We start from the raw sequence: 20610 nt of genomic DNA on the forward strand, positions 1-20610 counted from the left end.
CTCACTTGCAACTTTAGTCAATACACAATGAACAATGATCTAATCAGGATAGTTATTGACTTGCAGCATAACTTTAATGCACTCTATTTATAATTCCTACTGTTAGATGGGATTTCCTAACTGTACAGAGCTTACACAACAATCCTGAGTGTGTGAAAAGCAACACTAACAACTAGTTTAAGAAAACTGGTCACACATGTACCATATTTCATTTATGTTTTGCTCAAGGAATGTAGGGAGTCCCCACAGGTATTCGTTTTAGCCTCTGACCAATAGTTGGCTCCTGTGTCCTACATTTTCCATCACCAAATCACTTGTGGCATTTTTTCACCAATTAACCACCACCATTAAATCACCCTTGTTTCCAAATATTCTAAGGTTCATCACAAATAAGGAAAAGGCACTTTAATTCAGCACGTAAGTGAAGCTGGTGAGAATTCTTTGAACAGAAAGTTTGATAAAATCACAATGGTCTTCATTGCCTGGTTTACATGGCATTGGATAAGCTTGAAGAGCAGGAGGTCTTTTTCCTGCACAAAGATTTAGTATATTGTATTACAAGTATAGTTGCAACATTAGGTAGTCCATTATTCCTTGGAATGTAATGTGGTAAGCGTCAATGGAGATCATTTAATGAATCAGTGTAATGGAAGAGATTTCTTATTGTCATTATGGTCTTGCAATCCACATCATCTGCAATATAAAAGGTCAGTATTAGTAAGGAACCAGCGGCTTCAGCCTTGGTGAAATTTTCCAAAGAGCTGATCCCGTGCCAAAAATAAAAATTTTCTATAGCAGTCCTGACTAGGTCTCAAGCCTGGACCTTTGGGTGAAATCCACTTAAGCAATTGGACAGGCTGATATTCATATGAAACTGACCAGCCTGATGGAATGCACTTTCTTGGGCACAAGTTCTGATGCAAAGGGCAATGAGTGGAGCAGTTGCTAATGAAGTCTGGATGTGAAATATTCCCAAATATTCAGTTTGTTGATTTGCATAGCAATGGAACTGAAAGGACTAGTATTTCTCTGTTAGAGATACTTTATTGGATAACCTCCATTTGTTTCCTAAGGTACAGTAGGCCAGGCTGTTTCCACCCAATGGCTTTCAAGAGCAGCAGGCTGGCAAGTTCCCACAATGAGTTTATAGAGACATTGATTACCAACTAAACTCAAGAGAATATAGTATACTGTTATACTGAGGATCTAAAATTTGAATTTAGATAACAAGTGTGTGTAGATTTTTATTTACCACAAAATGGTTTCTCGATTTAAAAAGAATACTATAAAATGGCCTGTGAACCTGTACTGCTGATTTGCAGAATTAAGCTGAAACTCAAAGAGGACAATAGAGTTTTCATAAAATTAATACTAACACATTAACTGACCATTTGAACTAACCTTGAACTGATACATGGCATGACAATTTACATAAATAAGATATCTTTTCCAAAGAATACCATTGGATTAGCCTGTCTTCAATCATGTCACCTTATTATATGTGATTGGTCTTTCTTGTAATTAAGACTGTACTATTTCTAAACAACATATAAATAATGTGTAATTTTCAGATGTAATTGTGCAACTTCACCACAGAACATAGAAGCTTCAACGTCCGTGTTGCTGGATAGAATTGCATCAATGCACCTTTATTCAATAAACAAATGACCCTTGCTTTTTGAACAGACCGTATTCGATGATGTTTTTGACCGATCTCGAACCAAGAGGCCCCTCTTGCGGGGTCTTATCATTTTGGTGCCGTGACTCTTTTTCGGCTCGGACAGATTGTGAATAGTGGTGTAAGAGTTAAATGTCCTTCACTATTGAGTGTTGAGGAAATCGGCCGGCCAGACATGAGTGTTTTAAGAGCGTTTGGTTTTCCTCTCATTCAAGTGGTGTCTGACGTGACCCCTCGCTGTTTATTTTCCAGTCCAGCCCGAAAGGGTCGGTCTTAGCAAGGGTTGGGTATGGGGGACTTTTTAAATGTTAAAAAAAGCGGGGAAAGATTAATTGAAGTTGAGGATGCTTTGGTACTTATGGACAGTGGTCTTCGAAAATTGCTGAACTCTGAAGGGAGTGTTGAAATCTGAATTCCCAAGCTTTGTTAATTTCTGGGTTTTAAAAAAAAATCTTTAATCGCTTAAACTTCATTTATTTTTGGGTTCCGATCACTTGAACTTCGATTTTTAAAAAAAAACTTTAATCGCTTAAACTTCGTTTATTTTCGGGTGCCGATTGCATGAACTTTGTTTCTTTTCAGTTTTTTAATAAAAACTTCGAGATTGTTTGAACTTTGTATATTTCCCGGTTCTAAAAAATCGGATGCTTGTATTTTCATCAGTTTTCGGAGGCTGTTGCCCCTCAACAGTTTCAATATTGGCAGTTATTAATATTCAATATTTGAAGTTTTTAGGGAGGCAAGAGGCCCCCAGTTTTTAATAATAGGTTATTATTAATATAATAAAAAAATCAACACAAGTTGATTTTCTAAAGAAACGAAATATCGCGATATTTTATAATAAAAGTTATTTTTTTAAAGAAAAGAGATTTGTGAAATTAATTAGGGTTTGTGGAAGTCTGATCAGTGAGTAATATTTTTTTTTAAAATTAGTTGCTATAAAACTGAAGTAATTTTAAAATGTGTAATTACATAGACAGGACTGATGATCCATCCGCAACAATTAGTGAAATTATGTGAAAAAGCTCAAGATTCAGGACTAGTTTGACTGTTCTTTTCACAGTTCTTGACTACCCAACTGTACTAAAGACTGAGTGTGTGTGTGTGTGAGAAAGAGAGAGAGAAAAAGCCCAATAGTTCGTAGAAAGGCTAACCCTTTGTGATTCGGTTTGAATGCACATTTGCTTGTTGGTAATTGAATGTTTGTGCTTTGTTCCCTGGAGCTTGAGATCCGGGACTGTTTCGAATCTGATTTGCATTTTGGAAATTTAACATGATTTCTTTTAAGGTTAAAGATCCTTTTAGTGAGTATGAAATAAAATATTAACTCCTGTTCTTTTTACAAGTCATGACTGCCTTACTGTCAGTTTCTAATTAATCTCTTTTATCCTTACATGAAAGCCAACCTTATTCGATTTCAAATCAGTTTAATACGGAGGAAGACAACATTATAACTTTTTTTTGTGTTTCAGACTCGTTTGTTCCCACTTAATTTTAAGACTGATTTGTTTCATTGGTAATTATGATGTGCGAACTATAGCTTTATTCAGGAAGTCCCCTCCCTCAATAACAGTTGAAGTTTCAGTTCAACATTAGGTTGTGATAAATCATCTAAAAAATAATATCCTATGGTTAATATCTGTGTCCTTGGATTCGGCCATTATTCATGCATTAAAAGTTTTTTTAAAATTTGAATAGACAAATCCTTTTAAGGCAGCTCCGGTTATTTCACGACCTATAGCATTGTAATTGAGCAATGACTGGTCAGGACTACTTAAGAAACTTAATTTTGGATTTAAATTAAGGGACTAAAACGGGTAATTATAGTGGATTTCAAAGTTGGGAACTGTATGCATTTTACATTTTAAATATTAAATACTGAATAAATGAATTTCCAATTTATATATGCATATATATTTATAAATTATATCAGAAAATAAAATGTTGTATGTTACTCAGATATCTATTGTAAAAATAATGACCATTGATATATTACCACAGAGGAGATCTGCTCTCAAAACAAGACAATGAGAACTAAGCTCTATTGATCCTCCAATGTCCACAAAAATAATTGAAAACTTATTTTCTATCATCTTCTTCAGCTGGATCCCCACTCAGCAATACATAAAGTATGCTTGGTACCACTCCACTCAGTGCTCTCTCCAAAATTCAAACTGAATTCTATCCATAACATTAGGTGTCACTAACGGATGAAAAAGGACTATTGCCTGAGTTAAACAGGCACTGCTGTCACCCAGCATTCCACCCTTTAGAAAATAGGGACAGCCAAACATATTGAGGAATAGGATGGTATATCAAACACTTTCTTTTGTAGCATCACTGCCCCATTGCCATGGAGTTGGCAAGCTCCATAATGTCACAACCATGTGATACAGTGACCAGGACAAGTGAATGAGACAAATCACCGATTTAGTTATTCTCCTGCTGCAATTTTTGATTAGCTGAAAATTCAAATCCTAAAACTAGCCTTCTGATTATGACAATCAAGATTCCAAAATGTATAGTTAGGAACAGCCTTTAAAGTTAGACAAGCATAATTTGATAAATTGGTTAAATGAGGTTAAAATGAAAATAGAGGCAAGAAAATCAATACAGAATGGAAGAGAATGATGCAATAAGAAGGATAAAGCAGCAGAGTACAGTTTTTAAAATGTTTTAGACACTTGTTGGGTTTCCACCCTGAATTACAGATAATGATTACTTTATTTATTATTATAAATATTTATTATTAATTATATATTATTATTTATATTATTAATATTTATAATAAATCAAGCTATAGGGAGAGGCTGAACAGGCTGGGGCTGTTTTCCCTGGAGCGTCGGAGGCTGAGGGGTGACCTTATAGAGGTTTACAAAATTATGAGGTGCATGGATAGGATAAATAGGCAAAATCTTTTCCCTTGGATTGGGGAGTCCAGAACTAGAGGGCATAGGTTTAGGGTGAGAGGGGAAAGATATAAAAGAACCTACGGGGCAACTTTTTCACACAGAGGGTGGTACATGTATGGAATGAGCTGCCAGAGGAAGTGGTGGAAGCTGGTACAATTGCAACATTTAAAAGGCATTTGGATGGGTATATGAATAGGAAGGGTTTGGAGGGATATGGGCCGGGTGTTGGCAAGTGGGACTAGATTGGGTTGGGATATCTGGTCGGCATGGACGGGTTGGACCGAAGGGTCTGTTTCTGTGCTGTACATCTCTAGGACTCTAATTGTATTAGCCCAAATCAAAATTAATTGGCAGGATTCCTTCCCACATTGTCAGTGACCTGTCATATTGATTCAGGGTTAATTTAAAACATGACTGCATTAATTCATTGTTAGTTAAAGAATGGAAAGCTACATTACTGGCCAGTTGAAGAAATTCTGCATATGATTGGGGGATAGGGATAGATATACATATGGCAGAAGAAACTCCCAAAAGCTGGGGATTTGACTGTGAATGGGTGTATATATGTATAAAAAAAAATCAGAAATGACATGAGAATACAATGTAAGGCCACTATATAAACAAGGTGAAAGCAACAATACTGTAAAATAAAAAAAACTTAGGCTCGGGATTCCAAGTAGAATCTATGTCCGGCATACTGACCCTTTTTGAGATTTGGGATTTTGTTCCTGTTTACCTGCTAAGCCCGGTGGCTCAGTGGTTAGCACTGCTACCTCACAGTGCCAGGGTCCCGGTTTAATGCCAACCTTGGATGACTGTCTAAGTGGAGTTTGCACATTCTCTGTGTCTGTGTGGGTTTCCTCTGGGTGCTCCGGTTTCTTCCCACAGTCCAAAGATGTGCAGGTCAGGTGTATTTGCCATGCTAAAATGCCATAGTGCTAGGTGCATTAGTCAGAGTGAAATGGGTTTAGGTGGGTTATTCTTCATAGGATCGGTGTGGACTTGTTGGGCCTGTTTCCACACTGTAGGGAATCTAATCATCTCCTGATTGTCCCCAGCCTTAATTTAAACCATCCACTTGTTGAAACTTTCCCTTCTTTTGAAAATGAAGCATCCAGTCTTCATAGTCGATATCATGGAAATGAGTGACTTGCGGCGTCCTAAACCGGGTCCCATCCCGGGAACTAGAGTTATGTTAATGAAGCATGCCTCTGACTGCAAGACCAAACCGGCCAAATTTGCTCAATATGTCCAAGTGTGATCCTAAGAGTAGCCTGAATACGAATGACTTGTGTTACAAGACTGAAAGATGCGCCTATCTGTCTGATGGAAGTGACAAACAATTGAACAATAATCAAGCAGCTCTTTTACCTTTATTTAACCCTATGCTTTTGTAATGTTTTCTGCCTGGAGTTACTGACATGATCCAGACCAATATTACGAACCAGTCCAGGAATTTCCAGTCGCAAATGAGGTGAACGGTGGTTTTCTATTGGGATGGCCAGAACCGGACTGAACCACGATGCAAGTTACAGGTAAAACAAACTATATTCAGCGTCCTCTCGATCCCAAATGCTGTATGCCAGCCCTGATAGGGTTGATTGGATCCAGGATATCCACTGGGGCGGAACCTACGGCACCCAATGACCACTGCTGGACAACCTTTTTCCGAGGAGATCCTGAAAATGGGGACAGGCAGGCCCCAGCATTTCACCTTTGAGACTGGTAACAAAACATCAAAAAGCCTAGGGGCAAATGCCTGGCCCTTGCTTTAATTGTTGAAATGTGGCCAATGGGTAATAATGTGTCTTTAATGTTACCTCGGAGCTGACGTTGGGATTGACCTGCTTTCATCCTATCAAAAAGAAAATCTACTAATATACACTGACTCTTCATTGTGCTTTTAATATGATCCACGATTTTGAAGCCTTGTGGGAACATTGAACATTTTTAAACCCCAAGGGGGCAGCGTTTTGGTAATGCTATTTTGTTCAATCAATCTGAAGATTATCAAGATGTTTGGCTCATGCTGATACTGTTTCTAAAGTAATGGGCAAGTATATGCAGCTGCCAAGCAGGCAGCCATACGCCCCAAACTTCTGATCCCATTGGGTCCCGAGCAAAACCCGGTTAGACACAGTATAAGGATGGGTATGCCAGACCTGGGTAAGGTGCAAAAATCACGGGGGAATGAGACTGTCTGTTCAGTGCCAATTCACAATGTAGAGGATGATTTCTCTATTGCTTACTGACTGTTTTCATATGAGTTTGATGTTTGGATTGTTTTCAATAGTGCTTTGAAATTTGGAAGTAATTTGCAAATTTCCATTTCTGAAATAAATACAGGCACTTTATACTACAATATGCTACTGACTGAATTATCAAGTGATTTGATTTCATACATGGACGCTAAGCCTAAATATCTTTGCTTTGTGTATGGGGCTTATAAGAATACACACAGGTTGATTTGATTTATTTTTGCATTGGACTGTTAGATCTAAGAAGGAGTGTCTGGCTGAGCTATTATCTTCACTTAGATATTTAATACTGAACGGTGATGGTTTATAATTTTAAGATTGTACCAATATCTAAATTCTAGGGTTAGCTCAATATTAGAAAAATTTCAGTGTGGTTTGAAAGCTTTGTGTCATATTACAATTATTTGGGGACAGCATTGCCCTCCAGCCAATATTCATTACCAACTTTTCTGCTCAAAATTACCCTTAGGTTCCTACACTTAATTCTAATTACTGTTGACTGACGCTGTAGATTAGGCCATTTAATTGGGCACAATGTTGATGATTTTTTTTTAAAAAAGAGAATACAATATATTGCAGAACTAATCTAAATTTTAGATAATATAGATTTTTTAGTAGAAAAACTTCAACGAGTATTGCATCTTAGCAATGCTGGATTTATAAGAACAGGTTTGCTTAATTCGCCCATGTCTGGGCTTTTCCATATAAAATAAGAAAATAATGGGTAGGAAGCGAATCTCTAGTGCAGAGTTTAAAATGAACGAGATTTTTGCCAGTATGGGCAATATATTTACTTCAGTGGGCTATTTGAATTTGATTAATTTGAGAATTATTTATTTCAAAATTACTCTTAGGGCTTCTAGCCTGCTGAAGAGCACAAATTACGGCCTCAAATAAGGTATTCCCACAATACTCAAACCAGAATATGGGTGACCTCTACTAGATTAGTTTGTGTTACTTCTTTGCTGCTGCCTATTTTAATTGAATATATGTATATTGTATATACTTATATACAAGTAGGAAATGGTTTATACTTTATTACAATGGACACTTAGCGGTCTCCAACCTTGCAAGGGGGGAGATGATAAAGATCGAACTTGACCTGCTGTGTGGACTTGCCATTGCCAGCATTGGTGCACAAGAAGGGACATTGCAATCCTGAGCAAACAGAGACTGTACCAACTATGCCTGCAAGATGTCCTTGTGTGTCAAAAGACTGAATGTTGCCAAGAATGACTTTTGCAGTGGTCACCTGCATAAAAAAATTAACAATTCATTTACAGAACAAGTCTAAATGATCTTTATCCTCTAAAGGTGTTGTGTGCCAATTTGATTACATTTGTACTATGGGTATTCCTGGTAAGTCTTGTCCCCTTTCAGATAGATCACGTGGTAAAAAAGACAAAGGGGGATGTTTCTAGAAACCCATAGTAAAATTTTTGGAGAAGATGAAGTAATTTGTTACGCCCTTACTTCAGCAAGAGACTCCCTGACCCATTTTATCCTTCCAAATCCTAACATGGGGTATGGAATAGTACTAAAGTATTTACAGTATTTATGTTTTTAGTTATTACCTATCCCCACCTGCTACTTATTTATGGACTTCCTCCAATAAATCCACAATATCCTATCCAAATTGCTACAATGGTAAGGGATGGGGGTGTGCTTATGAAAGAGTACCTAAAATTATTCCCTATGCTATGATTAAATGTATTAGTTGTCACTGCTTTTCTGAAGGACCTCGCATCTCATGTGTATGCCTTAATGAAAAATGTATCCCTATTACCACTGGAATTCTAACTCTATGTGAAGAGAGTAACAACACCACCTTCATTATGATACCCCTAATGACACTAATATTTTCCCAATTATTGGATGGGTTGAGTAATTTTGGGATGTTGACCATGTTTCTTATCAAGAAACTCACCTCATTAGATTAGATGATTTTCACCCTTAACACCCAGGGCCAAATTATGTAATTATGGATTATCCACATACCCCAGGAAGTCACAAAGTTAGGCCCGCTTCTTACTGGGAAGGTCCCTCTATTACCTATGCTAAACCTGGATATTATTTTATTCAGTTATAATAAGGCAACTAACTACCTTGTTCTGAATAGACCAAGTACTCCTTGCGCCGTAGCTGTAGGAACACTATTTCCAACTCCTGTTCTCTGACCAATTACCTGGCAACAAGATCATAATTCCCCTTTTAAACATCCAGTTTCTCCTGACTTCTGTGCAGAATGGAAGAATCCAAAGGCCATATCAAGAAGTAAGACACACTCATTGGCATATGCAGCTCTTAGTGTTCTTTCATTAGGAGAGTCCTTAGGAATTATTAGTCATCAAGACCATAATTATCTCATTTGTGGACTCACAATTTTGTGAAATGATACAAGTGCTGCCTTAATAGAAATTAGGGACATGCTTTCAGAATTGCACTTATTTGCCCAACAAAACCGAAGGAAGGTGGATTTTGCACTATAGTTAAAGGAAAATGCATTATGGGGGTCACTGATCTTATCAAAAACATTACTAGACATATTAATAATATTCGCACTTTTGTCAACCAAATGAATGAAGGTGCAGGATGGGGGGATTAGGATTTTAACTCATGGTACAACTGTAAAATTAATATGGCTATGTATGGTGCTATTGTTTTAATTGGTCTTTTTGTCAGTATTGATATAATTAAGTGTATTATTGACAATATTGGTTCCACCCAGAAAATGCTTCTTCGTTATTTAAATCATGATAAGGAAACATCATTGCCTGCCCTTGATTCCCCTTTGGAGGAAGAGGAAGTATGGCAGTCTTTTTGAATTGGATTAACTTGATCCATGCCTTTATGGTGTGGTCGTAGAATGACCAAAAGGGGCAATGAGGATCTAAAATTTGAACACCAACTAAACTCAAGAGAATGTGGTGTTCTTCTGTTATACTGAAGATATAAAATTTGAATTTAGGCAACAAGTATATGTAGATTTTTATTTACCACAAAATGTTTTCTCGATTTAAAAAGAATACTACATACTATACAGCCTGTGAACCTGTACTGCTGATTTGCAGAATTAAGCTGAAACTCAAAGATAAGAGGACAATAGAGTTTTCATAAAATTAATACTGACACATAAATTGACCATTTGAACTAACCTTGAACTGATACATGGCATGACAATTTACATAAATAAGATATCTTTTCCAAAGAATACCATTTGATTAGCCTGTCTTCAATCATGTCACCTTATTATATGTGATTGGTCTTTCTTGTAATTAAGGCTGAACTATTTCTTAAAAAACATACAAATAATTTGTAATTTTCAGATGTAATTGCGCAACTTCATCACAGAACACAGAAGCTTCAATCTCTGTGTTGCTGGATAGAATTGCGTCAAGGTACCTTAATTCAATAAACTAATGAACCTTGCTTTTTGAACAGACCGTATTCGTTGATTCTTTTGACCGATCTCGAACCAAGAGGCCCCTCTTGAGGGGTCTTAGATCTTCAATACTAGCTTCTTTGATATGGTTAATACTGAAAGCACGAACTGACTCTCTTCTGGGAAGGTCTCCAAAACCTTTGCCCTCATTGTAAATAGTGCGCTGAGAACTGTATAATCTGGATGGTTTTCGACTTCCATGTTTTTGCTTTTTTAGACTGAAATGAAAAATAAATAATAAGTTGTATGTTTTTTTCCTCCAATCAGACCTATCATTGCATCCTTGTTGGAACCAACATTTGCCCGGTCAGTTTTCCCATGTTTTGATGAACCCGCTATGAAGGCAACTTTTGACATCAGGCTTGTGAACCGCCCCGAGTTTGTAGCAATTTCTAACATGCCAGCAATTGGTGAGTCAGATAATAAGTCATTATTCTAAAAGCAATCTGGTTTCATTTAATAAACCACACCATTGGCAACTAATCAGAGCAACATCATTCTGTAGCTGTCATTCTGCATTTGTGTTAGTCTGTCTGCAATGCACAACAAGATTATTGTAACATTTATTCATTTGAAGAAATTTCTGTCTCATTATAGAGCCATAGAGTCATAGAGATGTACAGCATGGAAACAGACCCCTCAGTTCAACTCGTTCATGCCAACCAGATATCCCAGTTTCACCAGGTTCCTCATTTCCCTTCCCCCAACCTTATCCCATTTCCAACCTTTTAGTTCAGCACTCCCCTCATGACTTGTTTTGCTGTGCTTTTCCAGCATCACACTCTCGACTCTAATCTCCAAAATCTGCAGTCCTCACTTTCGCCGACCAGATATCCCAACCTAATCTAGTCCCATTTGCCAGCATTTGGCCCATATCCTTCTAAATCCTTCCTATTCATATACCTATCCAGATGTCTTTTAAATGTTGCAACTGTACTGGCCTTCACCACTTCCTCTGGCAACTCATTTCATACACGCGCCAGCCTCTGCTTGAAAACGTTGCCCCTTAGACTTCTTATATATTTTTCCCCTCTCACTCTAAACCTATGCCCTCTAATTATGACTCCCCTGCCCCAGGGAAAAGACTTTACCCTATCCATGCCCCTCATGATTTTATAAACCTCTAAGGTCACGCCTCAACCTTCGACGCTCCAGGGAAAACAGCCCCAGCCTATTCAGCCTCTCCCTATAGCTCACATCCTCTAACCCTGGCAACATCCTTGTAAATCTTTTCTGAACTCTTTCAAGTTTCAAAACATCCTTCCAATAGGAAGGAGACCAGAATTGCATACAATATTCCTAAAGTGGCTTAACCAATGTACTGTACAGCGGCCACATGACCTCCCAATGCCTGAACTCAATACTCTGACCAATAAAGGAAAGCATACGAACTCAATACTCTGACCAATAAAGGAAAGCATACCAAACACCATCTTCACTATCCTATCTACCTACGACTCTACTTTCAAGGAGCTGTGAACCTGCACTCCAAGGTCTCTTTGTTCATCAACACTCCCTAAGACCTTACTGTTAAGAATATAAGTCCTGCTAAGATTTGCTTTCCCAAAATGCAGCACCTCACATTTATCTTATTAAACTCCATCTGCCACTCCTCAGCCCATTGGCCCATCTGATCAAGATCCTGTTGTAATATGAGGTAACCTTCTTCACTGTCCACTGCACCTCCGATTTTGGTGTCATCAGCAGACTTACTAACTATACTTCCAATGTTCATATCCAAATCTTTATAAAAATGAAGAAAAGCAGTGGACCCAGCACTGATCCTTGTGACACTCCACTGGTACAGGCCTCCTGTCTGAAAAACAACCCTCCAACTCCACCCTCTGTCTTCTACCTTTGAGCCAGTTCTGTATCCAAATGGCTAGTTCTCCCTGTATTCCATGAGATCTAATCATGCTCACAAGTCTTCCATGGGGAACTTTGTCGAGCGCCTTACTGAAATCCATATAGATCACAACTACGGCTCTGCCCTCATCAATCCTCTTTGTTACTTCTTCAAAAAACTCAATCAAGTTTGTGAGACATGATTTCCCACGCACAAAGCCACGTTGACTATCCTTAATCAGTCCTTGCCTTTCCAAATATGTGTAAATCCTGTCCCTCAGGATTCTCTCCAACAACTTGCCCACCACCAACATCAGGGTTACCAGTCTATAGTTCCTTGGCTTGTCCTTACCACTTTTCTTAAATAATGGTACCATGTTAACCAACTTCAGTCTTTTGGCACCTCACCTGTGACTATTGATGATACAAATAACTCAGCAAGAGGCCCAGAAATCACTTCCCTAGCTTCTACAGAGTTTTAGGCTACACCTGATCAGGTCCTGGGAATTTATCTACTTTTTTACGTTTCAAGGCATGTAGCACTTCCACCTATGTAACATGGACATTTTTCAAGGTGTCACTATCTATTTCGCCACATCCTATATCTTCCATTTTCTTCTCCATAGTAAACACATGCAAAGTATATTCCCCATCTCCTATGGCACCACACAAAGGCTGCCTTGCTGTTCTTTGAGGGGTCCTTTTCACTTCCTAGTTACCCTTTTGTTCTTAATGTATTTGTAAAAACCCTTTGGATTATCCTTAACTGTATTTGCCAAAACTATCTCATCTCTCTTTTTTTGCCTTCCTGATTTCCCTCTTCAGTGTACTCCTACTGCCTTTACACTCTTCTAACGATTCACTCGATCTATCCTATCTATCCCTGACATGTTTTCACTTAATACAAGAAAGAACTCATATAATCATAGAAATACATAGTGAATGTTGTGATGACCTTCCGTGGATGTAGGATTATGGTTGTTGGACTGATTTGCTGAGACACACTTTTACCCACGATGCTCACATGAAAAGCTGATCCACCATGTAATATGAATCATGTTATTACTAAATTAAGCATTTGTTATTAAGGGCAGTGCTGCAATTAAATAAGCCATTGTTGGATGTAGGACAGGGTCTCCTCAGCTATTGTGGTATTATTCCCTACCTCTGAGCCAGAAAGCCCAAGTTCAAATCCCACCTACTTTTCGATCCTTGAACAGGTTGGTTAGAATATATCTGCAATAAGCTCTATCTTGTGGGGGAAGGGGTGGCAGTGACCTCATGGTATTAACCAAAGCTGATATCTGGTGAAATGTATTTGAATTCCACTATGGCAGATGGTGAAATTTGAATCTGTTAAAAATCAGGTCCAATGATGACAACGCAAACATTTGTCAATTGTTGTAAAAATCCATCTAGTTTTAGGTACCCCTTAGGTTAGGAAATCTGCCGTCCATACCTGGTCTGGTTTATATGTAATGGGCATGTGGTTGGCTCTCCACTGCCCTCTGAGCAATTAGAAATGGGCAATAAATCCTAACCTAGCCAGCTACACCATTATCGCATGAGCAAAGATGCAATGAGACTGAATAATTAGACGAGCAGACTTAGACATCCTCTATACCTGTTTTTCCTCTGCTCAGTATTTTCACGTTGTCTCCTCCTCAAACGTAATTCCTGAATAAGTGGTAAAACATTCAAATAAACACTAGGATAAGTTGGCAAGATGAATCCAAAATTAGTTTAGTGGTAGGAAACAGAGGGTGGTGGAAGACAATTGTTTGTGTGATTGGAGCTCAGTGTGCAGTGACACACTATAAGGATCAAAGCTGGGTCCCTTATTGTTTGTGATATTCATAAATGATGTAGATGAGAGTGAGGTGGAAGATAATAAGTAAACATTTGGATAATACAACGATTTGCAGTGTGGTTATAGTAAGGAAGAAGATCTTATTTACAGAAGAATATAAATGGATTGATCATATCGAATTGTATTGTATTGTGTCGCCATAGTCTTACCAGACCATAGGGGCTGCTCTCTCATTAGAGAGAAGCGATCAGTGGTGATTTAACCTGAGGGCTACCAGACCTCAGGTGAGGGAAGAGGTTGAGAAGAAGAGTCCTTCATGGTAACCTCAAGCTGGTGATGGGAATTGACCCCACACTGTTGGCATCACACTGCTCTTAAAACCAACAATCGAATCAACTGAGGTGAACTCATTGCCAGGAGGTGGAATATAACATTGATAAGTGTGAAGTGATGTTGTTTGGAAAAAGGAAAAAGACAAAGAAGTACTTAATGAATGGTAAGACACTAGGAAGCTCAGAGGAACAGAGGGATCCTGGGATGCTTGTCCACCGATCCCTGAAAGTGGCAGGGCAAGTTAATAAGGTGGTGAAGAAGGCATACAGGGGACTCCTGCCTTTATCAGTCACGGCATAGATTATAAGTGCAGGGAGGTCATTTTGGAGCTGTAGAGAACTTTGCATAGGCCACAGCTGGAATATTTGTGCAGTTCTGGCCACCACACTACAAGAAGGATGTGATTGCACTGGAGGGGGTTCAAAGGATGTTTCCTCAAATGGGGCTTTTCAGCTATTTCAGAAAAGAGGCTGGATGAGCATGGATTGTTTTCTTTGGAGTAGAGAATGCTGAGGGAGGAGCATGGTAGAGGTGTATAAAATTATGAGAGGCATGGATGGGGTGAAGAGAAAGCAGTTGTTCCACTTAGTTGAAGGGTTAATAATTAAAGCGAAAGACAGGAGATTTAGATGGGATATGAGGAAGAACCTTTCTACCCAGAAGGTGGTAGGGGTCTGGAATACACTGCCTGGAAGAGCACTTGAGGTAGGAAACCTCACAACTTTTAAGCGTACATGGATGAACACTTGAAATGTCATAACATTCAAGGCTATGGGCCAAATGTGGGAAAGTGGGACTAGCGTAGGTAGTAGTATACTATTGACCATGTAGACTTGATGGGCCAAAGGGCCTCTTCCTCACTGTAAGATTCAATGATGAGGAGGGATTACTGGACTTTGAAGAGAGATCTTGTAGTTTTTTTTGGATTACAAGATGGAACTGATCTTGTCCCTGATAGCCTGAGGACCTGTGACAAAGTTATTAGACTTCTCTGTCCTTACATGCAATACTAGGGAAAGGAGAATCAAAATGTGTCCAAACACATACAACATTTCCCTAAAGAATTCCCTGAAAGCTACATGGACCATACAAAAACCTTAAGAAAGAGTCATGAAGGCACTAGGAAAGCTTTTCCCATGACTTTCCCATAAAGATCTGCAAACAACAGCAGCTTACCAGTGAATTCTGCCTTTGATAGTAAATACGGCAATAGCTCCGAACCTTTACAACACTAACAAATCTTAAGATCTCTCCGTCAAATATGATCCAAAATGTCATCAGGACATTCATCCATTTAATCAATAACTTCATTATTGGTTCATTCAGTTTAGCATGAATGCCAGCCCATAGCCAAATAGAGCTTTCTAGTTTTATCCAAAAGTGCAGAATATAATTGTTGACATCCATGTAAAATCCTTGCGCATAACACTGAATGTCCTTAACTTTCAGAACTTTTTGACTGTGCCAAACATTTTTGACTAGATGTAAAGAATTCCACATGGGGTTTCTCCTCAATTCTCCAGAATTTGCTCAGACATTTTGGTTTTGGTCAATATGCTCTGCATAACTTGGCAGTACAAAATGGTTTGAACATGAGTTTTCTTAGAAAGATCACCACAACTGATGTTGAGGCAGAAGACCTTGGGATCATAGAATTCCTACAGTGTGGTGGCAAGCCATTTGGCCCAATGAGTCTACACTGGCCTTCCAAAGAGCATCCCACGCAGACCCACCCCTCCTGTAACCCTGCATTTCCCATGGTTAATTCACTTAGCCTGCACATCCTTGGACAGTATGGGCAATCCACTTAACTTGCACATCTTTGGACTGCAGGAGAAAACCCACGCAGACACTGGGACAATATGCAAACCCTACGCAGAACATTCACCCGAGGGGGAAGCAAACCCAGATCCCTGGTGCTGTGAGGTAGCAGCGTTAGACACTGTGCCATTCGGCTTCTGAGCCTTTCCAATTGGAAGACTTCTTGCTAATGATTATAAGGCGCACCAGAACTCAATAATTGAATGAAGCATTCTCATCAATAAAATAATTTCCATTTGTAGCCAATGTTATTGCTTCTTATCTCTTGTTTTCTTATAAATATAAATCCTTTCAAAGCAGTACCCATCCCAGAACCTTGTAATGTATCAGGATGAAGGGCTTATGCCCGAAATGTTGATTCTCCTGCTCCTCGGATGCTGCCTGACCTGCTGTGCTTTTCCAGCACCACACTCTCCAACTTGTAATGTATCAGACCACTTTGGCTCAATATGACCATGCCAAGATTTATAAACTGCATGAATAATTTCAGAAAATAAATGCATCTATTCCCGAAGGAAGATAACCTCCAACAATAAGGTTGAAATAAGTAAATCTTCTTTATGATTACAACTGTGTTAAAAGTATATATGAGCCATTCCAATCTTTCCTCATATCACTGATTCCCCACGAAATCTCAGAACCACAGAATCATAGAATGATCATAGAGAAAGAGGCCATTTCATCCATTGTATTCATTGTATTGTAAACTGTGTGACTTATGTATTTTTAAAACATAATCTACTTAAATTTGAGGATGACTTCAAAATTAGTGGTATAGTGAACTGTGAAGATTATCTAAGAGTAATCTTGGTCAGATGGGTCAATGGACTGAGAAGTGGCAGATGGAATTGAATTTAGATAAATGCAAGGTGTTACATTTTGGGAAGGCAAACCAGGGAAAGATGTATACAGTTAATGGTAGAAACCTGAGGACTGTTGTTGAACAGAGAGACATGGGGTTGCAGGTTTATAGTTCCTTGAAAGTGGTGTCATAGGTAGACAGGGGATAAAGAAGACACGCTTGCCTTCATTTGTCAGAGCATTTAGTATTGGAGTTGGGATGACATGTTGCAGCTGTACAAGATAATGATGAGGCCACTTGTAGGATACTGTGTACAGTTCTGGTCGCCCTGCTATAGGAAGGATGTTGTTAAACCTTAAAAGATACAAATAAATTTACAAGCATGTTGCCAAGACTGGAGGATTTTTAGGTATAAGGTGAGGATGAACTTTTTCGCCTGGAGTGCCAGAGACTGAAGGATGACTTTATAGAGGTTTATAAGATCATGAGAGGCATGGATAAGGTGGATTGCAAAGGTATTTTTCCAAGGGTAGGCGAGTCCAAAACTAGAGGCATAGGAGAAAGATTTGAAAGGGACCTTGGGGATAACTTTTTCACATAGCAGGTGATGTGTGGCAGGAATGAGCTGCCAGAGGAAGTGGTAGAGGAAGGTACAACTCAAACATTTAAAAGATATTTGGTCAGGTATATGAATATGAAAGATTTAGAGGGATATAAGCCAAACACAGGCAAATTGGACCAGTTTGGTTTTGGATACCTGGTCAGCATGGACTAGTTATAGAATCATAGAGTCATTCAGCATGGAAACAGATCTTACAATCCAACCAGTCCATAATGACCATCTGCCCAAACTAAACTAGTCCCCTTTGCCTGCATTTGGCCCATATCCTTCCTTATGAACTTATCCAAATGTCTTTTAAACGTTGTAACATGATCTGCATCCACCACTTTCTCTAGCAGTTCATTCCACACATGAACCACTCTCGTTGTAAAAAGTTGTCTCACATGTCCTTTTTAAATCTTTCTCTCACATTAAAAGTATGTATCTTAGCTTTCAACTCCCCCACCCCCCAGGGAAAAGACACTTGTCATTCATCTTTTCTATGCCCGTCATGATTTTACCATGCTCCAATGAAATAAAGTCCCAGTCTTTCCATTTTATTTTTAATTCAAACCTTCCATTCCAAGTAACATCCTGGCAAATCTTTTCTGAACCAACCAGTTTAATAACGTTCTTCCTATAACTGGGCGACCAGAACTGCAGATGACGAGGGTTGAATATATCTGTAGTCATGGTGACTTCTTTTAAAACATCTTTTGTGGCCTTGCTTGTGAATCAATAGTTTTCTCTTGGTAGGACTTCACAACTGAAGAAAATCAACAAGTTCCAGTTTAGAAGATCAGGAGATGTTTGTTAACTTAAGTGAAACACCCATACCTTCAAGCAAGAGATTTTGTTAGTTTTACTTTGAGTTTTGCGCAATCCTGTGACTTTCTTGGATGAAGATGACATTATAGACCAAATCTGAAACAAACACAGTGAATAAGTATGTAAGTTAGCTCGCTGAGCTAGAAGGTTTGTTTTCAGATGTTTCGTCACCATACTAGGTAGCATCATCAGTGAGAGTCTCCAGTGAGATGGAGTTACCTAGTATTGTGATGAAACATCTGAAAACAAACCTTCAAACTCAGCGAGCTAACTTACATACTTATCATCAACCTGAGCTCCAAATCTTCTCAAACATCGCAAACACAGAGAATGCTTGAGAAACTAACAAGATTGACAGTATCTAGAGAAAGGAACAGTCAACATTTCAAGTCCAGTATGATTGTTCTTCAGAATTAAAAGGTTGAATTTTTTAAAAATGTTTTTGACAGAGGTGAAGGCAGATCAGAAGGCTGTACACAGGGAGCCCTTACTCCTTCTCCTCTATGTCTATCAAAAGTATATTTTTACAAAATCCCAACACCTTTCAGTTCTAAAGAAGAGTCACATTAGACTTGACACATAAACTCTGTCTCTCTCACCATACAGACTGCCAAACTGCTGAGTCTCTCTAGCATTCTGTGTTTGGCATCAGTATGATGAAGTCAGGAGACCTTGATTATGTGTTCAATGATGTTTAAGTGGGTAACTTACTGCCATCAAAAGATTGCTGTGTCTTCTGCTACTCTGTGTCTACCAACCAAATATGGGTACATGAAAACTCATTATAGGAGATTAGAGTATGCCTCATCAGGCAGCATCAGTTTTAGGAACAAGGTTAATGAGAGCACAAAGCTGAAAATGTGTTGCTGGAAAAGCGCAGCAAGTAAGGCAGAATCCAAGGAGCAGGAGAATCGACATTTCGGGCATGAGCCCTTCTTCAGGAATGAGGAAAGTGTGCCAAGCAGGCTAAGATATAAGGTAGGGAGGTGGGACTTGGGGGAGGGGCGTTGGAAATGCGATAGGTGGAAGGAGGTTAATGCGAAGGTGATAGGCTGGAGTGGAGGTGGGGGCGGAGAGGTCAGGAAGAAGATTGCATGAGAGGCATGGATTAGGAAGGTGGTGCTGAGTTTGAGGGTTGGGACTGAGACAAGGTGGGGGGAGGGGAAATGAGGAAACTGGAGAAATCTGAGTTCATCCCTTATGGTTGCAGGGTTCTTAGACAGAAGATGAGGCGCTCTTCCTCCAGCCGTCGTGTTGCTATGGTCTGGCGATGGAGGAGTCCAAGGTCCTGCATGTCCTTGGTGGAGTGGGAAGGGGAGTTGAATTGTTGAGCCATGGGATGGTTGGGTTGGTTGGTGTGGGTGTCCCAGAGGTGTTCTCTTTAACGTTCTGCAAGTAGGCAGCCTGTCTCCCCAATAAAGAGGAGGCCACACCAGGTGAGCGGATGCAGTAAATGATGTGTGTGGAGGTGCAGATGAATTTGTGGTGGATATGGAAGGATCCCTTGGTGCCTTGGAGGGAAGTAAGGGGGGAGGTGTGTGCGCAAGTTTAGCATTTCTTGCGGTTGCAGGGGAAGGTGCCAGGAGTGGAGGTTGGGTTGGTGGGGGGTGTGGACCTGGCGAGGGAGTCACAGAGGGAGTGGTCTTTTCGGAACGCTGATAGGGGAGGGGAGGGAAATATATCCCTGGTGGTGGGGTCCATTTGGAGATGGGAAAACGTGGCTGAATAGCTTCTGGGCAGAGGAGATGACCTGGGGTGTGCAGTAAGAGAGGGACTCACTGAAATCATAGCAACTGACCATAGCAACACTGACCATATCAACACGACTCCTCCATCGCCAGACCATAGCAACACGACTCCTCCATCGCCAGACCATAGCAACACTACGAAATGCAAAACTTGCGCCCACACCTCCCCCCTTACTTCCCTCCAAGGCCCCAAGGGATCCTTCCATATCCGCCACAAATTCACCTGCACCTCCACACATTATTTACTGCATCCGCTGCACTCAATGTGGCCTCCTCTATATTGGGGAGACAGGCCGCCTACTTGCGGAATGTTTCAGGGACACCCGCACCAACCAACCCAACTACCCCGTGGCTCAACTCTTCAACTCCTTCTCCCACTCCACCAGGACATGCAGGTCCTTGGACTCCTCCATCGCCAGACTATAGCAACACGACGGCTGGAGAAAGAGCGCCTCATCTTCTGTCTAGGAACCCTCCAACCACAAGGGATGAACTCAGATTTCTCCAGATTCCTCATTTCCCCTACCCCCAC

General features: G+C 39.7%; 1 protein-coding gene across 2 annotated transcripts in view; it reads left to right on the forward strand.

Annotated features, from left to right (window-relative positions):
* LOC122560501 (aminopeptidase Q-like) overlaps window positions 1–20610 on the forward strand; it is a 157776-nt gene that overhangs the window by 20740 nt on the left and 116426 nt on the right. For both annotated transcript variants that reach the window (XM_043711168.1, XM_043711175.1), the window contains exon 2: window positions 10558–10700. In XM_043711168.1, the coding sequence (XP_043567103.1) occupies window positions 10558–10700 (143 nt within the window). The remainder of the gene's footprint in view (window positions 1–10557; window positions 10701–20610) is intronic.

Source organism: Chiloscyllium plagiosum, chromosome 2 (assembly GCF_004010195.1).
Source record: "Chiloscyllium plagiosum isolate BGI_BamShark_2017 chromosome 2, ASM401019v2, whole genome shotgun sequence".
Lineage (NCBI taxonomy): Eukaryota > Metazoa > Chordata > Chondrichthyes > Orectolobiformes > Hemiscylliidae > Chiloscyllium > Chiloscyllium plagiosum.